The 12,577-nt window shown below is 36.0% G+C and overlaps 1 protein-coding gene across 2 annotated transcripts in view; it reads left to right on the forward strand.

The window, feature by feature from the left end:
• SFXN1 (sideroflexin 1) overlaps positions 1-10,673 on the forward strand; it is a 43,363-nt gene extending 32,690 nt beyond the window's left edge. The window contains exons 9-11 of one of the 2 annotated variants that reach the window (XM_036750743.1): positions 6,556-6,605; positions 6,948-6,995; positions 8,394-9,984. In XM_036750743.1, coding sequence (XP_036606638.1) covers positions 6,556-6,605; positions 6,948-6,995; positions 8,394-8,490 — 195 coding nt within the window. In that variant the 3' untranslated portion in view covers positions 8,491-9,984. Of the gene's footprint in view, positions 1-6,555; positions 6,606-6,947; positions 6,996-8,393 lie in introns of both variants that reach the window. The other variant, XM_036750742.1, reaches the window with a different exon arrangement.
• The last annotated feature ends 1,904 nt before the right edge of the window (positions 10,674-12,577 follow it).

The raw sequence follows: 12,577 nt of genomic DNA on the forward strand, positions 1-12,577 counted from the left end.
TACTTCTCATTCTTATATTTCTTGAGATAAAATACCAAGCACAACTTTGGAAGCATCAGAGAGGTCCCAAACACCCATAAGAGTCATGCACTCCCTTTCCTTCACAAAAATAAAAAAAATTGTAAAATAGATGTTTCACAGTAGGGCCTGAGTTGATAATATATGCATGGGGAGAGTATTATTATATCAGTTCAACTTTTTTGGAAGAAGAAAGGAAGATTGAATTTGGCAACCAAACACCTAGTGTTTAATCCACGGTATAACCAATGTGTGGCTATTACGAATTTTGCAGATGAATTTGAAAGTGATTTCTTCAAGGCCATATTTTGTTCAGTGGCACCATCACGGTCATTTTTCTTCTCCTGCTCCTTTCTCTCTGCCTCTCAAACTGTGAGTTCAAGTGAACAGAACGACTCAGGTAGTTGTTGGCAGTGTTTCCCGTAGTTGAGCTATGAAATGAATTAGCTGTGAGCTTGGATTTAACCAGCACCTCCTTCGTGTCCATTCATGACTTCAAAATTCTGTCATGTCATAGAGCCTGGCTCCAATGCCCTGGTAATACTTCCAGTCTGCTTTACTAACAGATATGCTCCCATTAACATTGTATATGACTGATTTTATAAGAAATTTGCATTTCTCTTTTAAAGCCTTTTTAAAATGGGAAAATTTGTTTTTTGGCTAGTTGAAGATGGGGGAGTGGGAGGGCAACTGGTTCATACAATGCAAGTATTACTTTATTACTTTTATGACATTTAGAGTTGTTTTATTCTTTCTGAGTTTCAGTAATAGTGGGATCACTATACTTTTGTCACAATATCACAACTGCAAAGGATCTAAAAGTTCATCTAGGCCAAATGTCTCATTCTGCAGGGGTGAAAACAGGCCCAGAGAGAATAAGGAACTTACCCAAGGTCACATTAAGTCCTGAGAGGCAGAACTGGGATGTGATGCCTAAGTTCTGACTCTGGCGCACTTTATTTAAATAAGACATAACTGTGTCCTTTGTATAATTTCTTCCACTGGCAAGTGGGAGCTATGTTATTTCTCTGTATGAAGAGTCAGGCCAGTGATGCAAATATGGGCATAATACAATAGAAAGAAGACTGGCTCTGGAGTGAGGGGACCTCAAATACTACCTCAGGTACTTACTACCTATGTGGTCTTGGACAAGTCACAACCTCTTAGACTCCCACTAGATAGCTGTTGAGGTGTCTTCTAACTCTAGATCTATGATCTTATGAATCCCTCTCAGTCCCTTTGCATTATGCTTCCTGAAGGTTAGTCATGGAATAAAATGAGGAGATTAATACTTTAGCTTCAGTTTTTCAGCAAAGTTAAACTAATTCCTTGTTTGTTAGGACATCAGTTTGTAATTAGTTTGGATGGACAGTTATAAACCACTCTCTTGCCTGAGGCTTCTTTATTTGCAGGAAAATTGTTCATACCACTTCATGCATCCAGGAGTTATTGGAATAGGAATTCTTCAGCACAGTGTGAGGAAAAGAGAAGAGATAGTGGGATATAGTGAAAAGAGCCCAGCATTCAAAGTCAGAAGATCCAGATTACAAGCCCTGCTCTGCTGTTTGTTAACCATGTGACCTTGGGCAAGTGGTGTCTTTCCTCTGAGCCTCAGTTTCCTGTTCTGTAGTGATTGGAAGAAAAGAAAGAATGGGAACAGTAGCAGGGCCAGAATTAGAGATGGTAGTCTCCATACCAGTTATTACTTAATAGTGGTGTTTACATCATGCCTCAGTAGAAGGTTTTGCTTCTGTATGGTATGCTCTCCTCTATCCCTATCCCCTTTTATACATCACTAGGTTTCAGTGGTAGGTTCAATTTAGTTAACTGATGAATTTTGTTAATATAGAGAAGTCCTCCAAATGTGATGAGTTACTAGGAAAGGTCTTAAAATCTAGTCAATGAAAAGTTCATATTAGCCTCATTTGCCACATTAGGCTTATAAGTTTATAATAATACCATTGTAGCTGTTAGTCATTGCAGTCAATCAAGAAAATTCATAGAGGTGGGAGCTGTGTTCTTCTGGGTTGTTTTCTTACTTGAATCTTTTGAGGATCCATCGTTTTGTTCTCCCTCCATAATTGCAAATCTCAAAACCTAGAACACATAAATCTTTATGAATTTCTGAGGCCAAAAAAGGAATCATCTTGTGGTTTTCTTTGGAGAACCTTTCCACGCTTAGCCTCTTTCTCACTAGGGAAGCAGAGTATGTGGCACAATATAAAAATTGCTGGTTCTGGGGTCAGAAGACCTGGGTTCAAATGTGACTTTTGTGGTGTGGCCCAAACATGTAATTTTAACTCTGGTCATTAGTTTCCTTATTTTCAAAATAAGAGGGTAGGACTACATGAGTTCTAAGATCGTCTCAGACTGATTCTTTGTTATTATGATAAATACATAGTTTGTTGCCAAGCTTAGTCAAAAGCTTTTTGGCTTGATAAGTCCTGCAATAGTTGTACCTTGTTGGCATAACCTCTCAGCACCAAGCGCCACCTCTATCTCATGAGAAAAGGAAGGAATTTAATTGAGGGTTGTTTTTTTTTCCTATTGTATTTTAAACCGTGGAGAAATTATTATTGAATTGGTAGTAAACTTCTTTATTTCATAGCTTTCTGATGCATTTCTTCTTTAACTGTGTGATGCATGGCTAATCTTAGTCTAGAATTCAATCATAGGTTTTCTAAACTGGATTGATCCTTAGATCTTAAGTCCAGTTCCCTCAGTGGACAAATGTGGAGGAAACTAAGTCTCAGGGAGGAGAAATGACTTGTCCAAAATCATACAGTGAGGTGTAGTGGGAAGGCCTCAATTAGAACTCGGATCTCCTTTCATTTTGCTACGATACCATGATGTCATAGTGTTTTTAAATGCCAAGGAACATTGGTAGCATTTTTGTGTCCTATAGTTTTATACTTCCAATAAGGGGTCAGGTCCTCAATCTGACCTATATATCTCTATTTTCTTAACTTTTCCAAAAGAATTGATTGGAGGGACAGCTACATGGTCCAGTAAGTAGAGCACTGGCGCTGGAGTCAGGAGGACCTCTGAGTTCAAATCTGGCCTCAGACATTTGACACACTCACTAGTTATGTGACCTTGGGCAAGTCACTTAACCCCAATTGCCATACCTAACCCCCTCCAAAAAAAAACCAACAAAAAATTAATTGGAGAAAACATCAGCAGTGGGAAGGTGGCAAAATATTTATTGCACTAAATTTGATGTGTTTATGAACATTTTTTTCATTAAGAATGGTGTCCATCACCATTTTTTTATATTTCTGATGAATTGACATCTCAATTAGATAATAATTGTGATTTACTCTAAATTTTAATTTAAAAATTGTTCCTTCATAAAGGTATCCTGACTATCTATTCATTGTACTGATTGTCTCAGTTGGTTAGCACATTATACAAAATATACCAAGTTGCAGGTTTGACCGCTGTACAAAATATGTAGGAGAAATCTCATATTCCATGGACTTAGGCTGAATCCCCTACCTCTTAATAGACTAATGGGGGAAATATGATGTTGAGCCATATTAGAAATTAATCTCATTGCTTTGTAATTATACTATGTAGATTTAGAGCTAGAAGGGACTTTCTTGTTCAACCTCATCATTTTATGGATCAGGAAACGGAGGCATAGAGAGGCTAAGTAACTTGCCCAAGGTCATACGGTGAAAGAGCTGGGATTTGAACCCAAGGGTCTCTGATTCTAAAACTGGGAGATTTTCCACTGTTCAGTAATTTTTTTATAAAATACCCAAAGCTTATTTTTATTCTCATGTTTGTATATGGAAGACTGCACATTTAATTTAAATTCAAGTTAGGTAGAGTTTTAGATTGTCAGAGTTGGAAGGGCTCTTTATGTTTTCTTCATATCATTTTCCCCTTTTAATTTTTCAAAAGGTTCCAATTTTATTTTTGGTTCTAAATTTTGACTGACATCCCCTAGATTTCTTCACAAGGCAATTGGTGCATTTTTTCCTATGTTCGTTTTACACTCTTATTTTAATAGCTCAGAGCAGTGGAAGGGCTCCTTAAAACATACAATGTTAGATAGACCTGGAGGGGCCCTTAGAGATCATCACTTCAACTGTTCATTTTACACAAGAGGAAAATCAGGGTAGATGAGTAAATTATGTCCTAATTAGCTCAAAACTAGCTTGTGACAGCCTCAGGATTAGAATCTGGATCTGAATCCAGGGACAGTGCCATTTTCACTATACCACAGTGCTTTTTAAAATGCCTTGAAACTACTCTGATCTACAAAACTTACAGTTTCTACTGCTTATGTTGGTAATCAATATTTATCCTATTTCTCATACGTTATTCCTTACATATTTAAGAAAAATGGAAAGTTTACTGAAAAGAATTTTAAGCCTTCAGAAGATTAAGACCACTGATTATTTACCAACATTAACTTTTAAATCACTTCTGTTTTGTTTTTTGAATAGGATAATGGGTAAAAAACTTCATGAATGAAAATAAGAATTCAGAGAGATGAGGTTGAGAAAGAAGCACTTCTGTAAATTCCTGAAGGTGGGAGATGAGCATAGCTGAAGTCCAGATTGATTGGAAAGATAAATTGGAGTCAATTTGTATTGCACCTTAGATGATGGCAGATTGAGGAATCTCTCTCTCTCTCTCTCTCTCTCTCTCTAAATACATATATATATATATATATATATATATATATATATATATACACATATATATGTGTGTATATATATACACATATATATGTGTGTGTGTGTGTGTGTGTGTGTGTGTGTGTGTGTGTGTATGTATATATATGCATGTATATTACACCTTAGAGGCAATAAAGATCCAGTGAAGGTTTTTGGTCACAGGAGTGTCATTGTCAAATCTGTGCCTTAAAATATTACCAGAAGCTGTGTGAAGGATTAATTGAAAGAGGGATAGATTGGAAGCAGGGACATCAAATAGGAATCTAATATAGTATCTAGGTGAGAGGTGATACGAATATGAACTGGGGAGGTGACCATATGAATAGAAAGAAGGGGCCAGATGCATGATGAGTGTCCTTAACTTTCTCCAACACACACAGCAACCACAATGAGTGTAGTATGATAGTATCTTTTTGTCTTCTGACCAAGTCACTGCCTGAACGTGGGACAAGTACCTAATCATTGCGGTCAGCTCATCTTGGGAATTAAATGTCATCATCCTGCCTCACGTGTCTGCAAATTCTGTCCTCTTTATCAAACATTCTCAAGAACCCTCAATCCTGAAAGCTCATATAGGGAATAAAAGTGTACGCATAATATGTCTGGGAAATTTGGGGATAATAGCAACTTACATGCCTTTAGCATGAAGGTTTGTAAAGCACTTTCCTCATAATAATGAGATAGTTAATTGCAAATATTATTACCCCCATTTTAAAGATGAGAAATCTGAAGGTCACGGAGGTTAAATGACTTAGCTGATCATGCATCCAGCCAGCTTGGGAGACAAAATTTGAACCCAAGTATCCTGACTAAAGTCTAGTGCTCTTTTGGGTTTATTATCACTAAGCAAGAAGATACATCCTCAGCAGTGGCTAACCAAGATCTAATTATTTCCCCAACTCCATCATTTTTGGAAAACCTGCCTCATTTTTTTAGTTCCAATTCATAATGTACTCAGTTAACAATTTATTTAGTGCCTACTACACATTTAGGCCCTACATAGGGCCAGGCACTATGCTAGGCACCGTAGTCTGTTACTCATAGTAATAATTAATCTCTTTTTCATTTTTACCCCTCTCTAGTAACTTTGCTAATTCACGCAATTATTCTTTTGTAAGATCTTTTGTCTTTGTCTTCTCTCCGAACTTAAGGCTGAATCTCAAAACATGTCTGTTGTATAGATTCTAACTTAACTGTTTTCATTAAAACAAATTGATTTGTTCTAGCCATTTCTGTTCCACAAGTATTCATCACTGAGGGATGGATTCATGCTTTTGTGGTTATGGTAACAGTAATTCTTGAGTAATTTAAACTAGGTCTATTTTTATTACTTCCTTTATTAACCTAAAATTCCAATAGCCTTTTGTTTCCTTAACCAAAGACCAGCAAACTTATCCCACTTAACTATGTTCTCATTAACAAAACATATAACAACAAAAAGATGTTGTGGACATTGCTTATGCACTGGTGGCATCAACTATAATGAAATTAACCAAAGTTAATTTGTGATTGGATTGCAGCACAGATTTTATACATTTAAGTATTAATGTGTGCCGTTAAAGGTCACTTGACCTTTGATTACTTACCCAAAGTTAATTTGTGATTGGATTGCAGCACAGATTTTATACATTTAAGTATTAATGTGTGCCGTTAAAGGTCACTTGACCTTTGATTACTTACCCATCTGTAGATTTTAGGTGGATATAGAAAGCCTGAGTTAGCAGCGGTTAGTATTATATAAAAATTGTATAGTGGCTGCTCTAAATCAGGTCTTTCATCAACATAAGAAATTGTGCACATGTATCTGGTGCAAAAGAATTTTGATTGTAATTTACTTCTACTGCAGAGGTTCCCCTGGATGAGTGCCCCTATTCAAGTTGGATTAGTTGGCTTCTGGTGAGTAATACTCTGATTTTATTGCTTTTAAGGGATAAATCATATTAGAGGGAATAAGGATGTATAGGGAGGGAAGAGAGAATGGGAAACCAAGCCGAGTGGCCAGTAGTGGAATAAAGACTATACAGGAGAAGCTTAGCATACATTGGGCTGCTTTCAATAGATCATTTTATACAATATTTTATTTTAAACAAGTATTCGAAGAAAACACAAAGTAGGGGAGAGATAGCTATTTAATCCTAGTTTATTTTTTTCTAATGAAAATTGCATGTCATGACTGCTATCTGAATAATAAAGCCTATGTCTTCTATGATGAACAAAAATTTCTTTGTTCTTTTATAGTTTGGTGTTTGCTACACCCCTATGCTGTGCATTGTTTCCTCAGAAAAGGTAATGTATTTAGTACTGTTAGCTGTTTTATTTGGAGAAATATCAATTTAGGAAGATTGGAGTCTTATTTTAGATTGGGTCCAGGTTTCTTCTGATAGGAAGGAAATGCTGGGTTTTGAAGGGATTGTGAAAGAATGGGACTATTGTTAATAAGGCTTGCATTAACTCAAGCATAAATTTGCTTTTAAGATTTAAATAAAATCAAATCAAACTCAATATGTACCTTAGTTTGTTAGAACTGATAAAGAAAGTGCTGCATCATTATAACTTTACTGAGAGATTCTTTGATGGCTCCATATGATTAAAAGGAGATCCTGGCTTCTGGTAGGAAGGCTATATTACGGTGCTTCTCATCTGGAAAACCTTTGGATATGGTTCTGGTGACAAATCGTGTCTGCCATTTGAGGACCAGCCTAATTGCAGAAAAACTTGGGTCACCAGATAATGAGTTTTTTGACCACAGTAGCAGATGAAGCCTGTCCACTAGAACTACAGAGAGAGTCTTGACATTGTTGAAATCATGGATCTTTGAAATAGTTTTATGTAGGAAGACACTTGATTTTGAATCAGGAGACCAACCTAAATATTTACCAGCTGTGTGGCTTGACAGATCAGTTAATTCGTTTCTAGAGTACTTCACTATATACAAAACACTTTTTCCATGACCAAGTTGTGAGGGCAGCAGCCTACATATTATAAACCTCATTCTACAGTTGAAAAAACTGAAGTTTACACAAGTGCATTTTGTCTTTGCTTTTTATAATCATTATTTTAATCTCAGTGAAACAAAACTGAATTGTTACCTCGTGTCTTGCATTTACAATTTCTATTTTGGGGAGTAAATGAAATCTTCCCAGTCATGCTTTTTCTCAAGTATGGAGACTAAAGTTTTAGAAATTATGAGAATCCATGTTTCGTTTTTATTTTTCTGTAGTAACAAGATATTTCGTTTCTGACTTGGTTATGATAAAAACATGTAAATGCTTACTGTGTACAGAGTATTTTGCCAGTGCTTGAGAAAATGAAATGTTTAGAAGAGACATGGACCCTAATTTCATGTAGCTTTCAGTCTTAAAAGGAGATAAGACAGATGGAATTATACAGTGCTTCATAGGCCCATAGAAAGAAACAAAGTGCTGTGTGAGCTCTGAGGGAGCAGAGCATCACCCCATGAAATCAGAGAAAACCTCATGAAGAAGATGGCATTTGAGTTGGGCTTTAAAGGAGGGTAGGAACTCAAATGGAGAAGGAAAAGAGGAGGACATTTTGTTTTTACCAAAAATCAAATAATATTCAACCTATATCAGTTCATTCCTGACTTCCTGAGCGGTATGGATGCTTCATTTCACTTCTTGAATTCTGGTCAAGTCATAACTTTACCATTTCTTTCACATTCAGTTCGATGTCTGTTACACGCTTGGAGCCAGAATTGAGAGCCAAGATTCAAGAGACCAGTCCTGAAATAGAACGTGTGTACTTTAATAAGGGATTATAAATTGGGAGAAGACTTGAACACGCCAAGGATAATCATGCAAACCCAAATACATTAAGCCAGTGTTGATAAAAAGAACTCTGTGACCTGTGTTCTTATGACTAGTTAACTATTCCATTGTATCCAAATTTACCTTATTGACTAAATCTGTTCCTTAAAATTATACTGTAATTCAAAGGACTTTGTCATCCTTGTGAGGAAATCCATTCTGTTATTTTTAGGCTTGCTGTTTTGTAAGAAACTTTTAACAGCCCACATCCAGCACAAAACCGGGCACACAGGAGGCACTCAAGAAATATTTGTTGATCAATTGATTCAAAAATGTTTACATTAAATATCAAGCAGTGGAAGGTGATTGAAAAGAATAAATTCAGCTTGCATCCCCCTCTGTGGTCAAGAAGACACAGAAGGGATTCAGAGAAGGCCAAAGGTTAAGAGGATAGAATGCTAACTCATCACTCTTGACATGCAGCCTGCCGCCACCTCTGTTATATGCAGCACAGACCCAGATTTCTATTTTTTCCTTAGGCTCAAATAAAAAGATACTTTGCAGGCCTTTTTATTGAATAAAATAAAGGCTAACCTTATAAACTCTCCTCTTGGTAATTTTTTCATTTGACAGTATGGATAATAAATTTCTTTTGATATATCCCTTTGTTTTTAAATTCCTAAGGAGGCATCCACCTTCCTTTGGAATAGTTGCTATTATTTGGAATTATATTACACTATTACTAATTACTTAAATAACATTATTTAAAATTACTTAAAGCTATCAAACTATTAGTTTGTCAATACTGTATTTTAAAAGTATATTAAAAACAATGATATTTAATCAAGATTGTCTGATTTTCTAAAATTAGTATTTCAGCAAGCATTTGCTTATGTGTCCAGTTCTTTGTGTTGGCTTCTATTTCTTAGCCTTGAGAAAGACTTAAGACTAAGGAAACATTGTATTTTATTAATCAGTTAGTGACCTTACAAGCTAAACTTGAACATTCTCTATTACATTCCATCTTCTGTGTGAATGGAGTCGGTATTCACACCACTCTGTTTATATCATCTGTAACAACTGGCAGTGTAATATATTTGGTATAAGATTAGACATTAACCTTCAAGTTTCTAGGTGTTCAAAGTAATACAAGATGATTGAGTGTATCACTGAAAGTAGATTCTTGTGATGCAGAGGCTAAAGATAGCTAATGTGTGGACATAGAAAACAATAGAATAGTGAGATATTTTTACTGTGTGATCAGAGTAAATTTTCTCACAAACAAGATTTTTTTACTTATTTCTGTGTTTTTCATCTGAAAGGATTAACAGATCTGAAGCTTTAGTCTCTTAGAATGATCCTTACCTGTATCTCTTCCATCATTCTTTCACCTCACATTTTTGTCTTAAAACTGTCTAGATGGAGAAGAATGGCTTCCCTGGTACATTCTGACATTGAATATATTTTGTTGCAATAAACATGTCTAGAAAAATCTGACATTCCACACAGACCTTTGTAGTTTGCTTGGTGGCTCTTTGATTAATTACATACATAATAAGCTCAAATAAGGATGCAAAGAAACCACACAAAACATATTCATGATTGTGTACTTCTGTTTAAATGAACTGATTTTCATATGTTCTTTTTGCCTCAATTGACCTTGAAAGCCTCCCTGGCAATTTGTAATGTCATTTCAGCAACCTAATAGATGCTTCATATTAAGTGTATGTCTTTAACTAGTAAGAGACATACACTCATTTGAAGACTGATAAATTATACACACTAAGAAAATGTGACCAAAGCACAGACATAAAGATGACAAATATCATGGATATATTTTTTTTAAGTTTGTTTATTGAAGCTTCAGACTATTAATGCTTTTCTACAGATCATTTATCTGTACAGTTTCATGGTATTAATGAGAAGAACAAATGAGCAAAGCTCAGGCAATTTATGCTGGTCTTATAGAAAAAATGTGTTTTTTAAAAATTTAAATAAAGTGCAATAAGATCCTAAAGCTGGTAAAGATGAATAGTTATTAATATTTCTATTAATGTTCTATAAGAATATAATTTGATGGCAGTGACTGATATTATTAATTTCAGTATTAGAATAATGTCTTGCCAGTGTTGATGGAGTCAATGTACTATTTAAATTCAACTGGTAAAATATTAAATAAACTCAGATTGAAATGAAATTGTCTTTTTTTTAACTGTGTAGTCCAGACAAATGTAATCTGAAATTTTTGTTAATGGTTGAATACATTTCAAGCACAACATTCTGAATCACTGTCAGTAACTTAAAATTCTTGATGAGAAAATAGTCTTTATGTTGTACATTCTTTGAAAAATATATTTCTGCTTTTGGTAATAATTCTCCTTATTTCTTTTTTAATGAAATTCTCTTAGACCAAAAATGTCTGTGAAAAGAACCAGTTTTTCTAAATGCTTGAACTCCAGCAAGGCCAGTATCTTAACCATGGTAGTTAATTGAACAAATCCAAATTAACAAATCTGAAGAAATCGCAAAGGGAAAAAATGTTTCATTATGTTTTTCCTTGGTCAAACCATCTATTTTTGTGATGGTTATTTAAGGTATTTGTTTAAAATGTGCTGGGGATGCTGGGTTTGTTGTTGTTGTTTAGTCATTTCATTTGTGCCCAACTCTTTGTGACCCAATTTGGGCTTTTCTTGGCAAAGATACTGGAGTTTATTTCCTTCCCCAGCTCAGGCAAACAGGGTTAAATGACTTGCCCAGGGTCATACGGCTAATAAGTGTGAGCCTGGATTTGAACTCAGGAAGCTGAGTCTTCCTGACTGCAGACATGATATTCTATCCACTATGCCACCTAGCTGCTGGGCCAAATGCCAATGTAAAATTTCTGTTGCTTTTGATTTTTAAAACCCAGTAAGAGTTAGGGGAAAAGGAAAAAAAATATAGCCCACATAAATGTAAGACTCAGCCACTTTTGTCTCATTCCTGTAATAATTGCCATATAATGTCATAGTAGCAAAGGACCTTAGAGGTCTTCTAGGCCAATCCTATCATTTGACAGAAAGTGAAAACCCTTTTTAGATTCATAAGAAAGCTATGAGAGGCTGTATGGAGCAGTAAGTAGAGCCCTGGCCTTGGAGGTAGGATGACCCATTGCCTCTGACATCCTAGCTGTGTGATTTGGGACAAGTCAGTTAACCTTTCAGTGCCATAGGGAACACTTAGAGTTGCCCATCTGTATTAGTGGGTAGAGCTAACTATAAGATCATAAGGGTCTCTTAACACTACAACCCATTGCTGGTGAAAAGGATTAGAATAAGCCATGCTTAATTATCCGTATGTATTGTGTGTGAGAAGAGTCTCTGAAGATGGGGGTTGTCCTTGCAATTTCAGTTATAGTAAATGATAAATGGATCCAGTCAAACACATGTGCAAGATTCATCATTTAGCCATACTTCTACAGAAGAAGTTCGTATAATGTTGAGTCATTTTAGTCATGTCCAATTCTTTATGACTCCACTTGGGGTTTTCTTGGCAAACATACCTTAATGGTTTCAATTTCCTTGTCCAACTGAATTTTGCAGATGAGGAAACTGAGGCAAACAAGTTTAAGTGATTTGTCCAGGATCGCCCACTTTGGTTTTTTTTTTTTTTTGGAGTGGGGGAGGACAGGGCAATTGGGGTTAAGCGACTTGCCCAAGGTCACACACAGCCAGTAAGTGTGTCAAGTGTCTGAGGCTGAATTTGAACTCGAGTCCTCCTGACTCCGGGGCCGGTGCTCTACTCACTGTGCCACCTAGCTGCCCCTGGATCACCCACTTTGTAAGTGTCCAAGGCAGGTCCCCCTGACTCCTGGCCTGGTGCTCTTATCTACTATGCCACTTAGCTGCCAATTCATGCAGTAATGGCACCTCAAAACATGAGGTGGATCACAGTGGTCAAATAAGGTACTGACTAAAGGTGCAACTGATACTACCAGAAGATACTGAAGTAGTTATAGTACAGTTACAAATATTATAATAAAATAATACCTGGCATTTTAGGGTTTAGAGTTTGGTTCACATATTATCTGCTTTGAGCCTCATAACACTACTTGTGAGGTACCGT

The sequence above is a fragment of the Trichosurus vulpecula genome, chromosome 3 (assembly GCF_011100635.1).
Source record: "Trichosurus vulpecula isolate mTriVul1 chromosome 3, mTriVul1.pri, whole genome shotgun sequence".
NCBI classification, from domain to species: Eukaryota; Metazoa; Chordata; class Mammalia; order Diprotodontia; family Phalangeridae; genus Trichosurus; species Trichosurus vulpecula.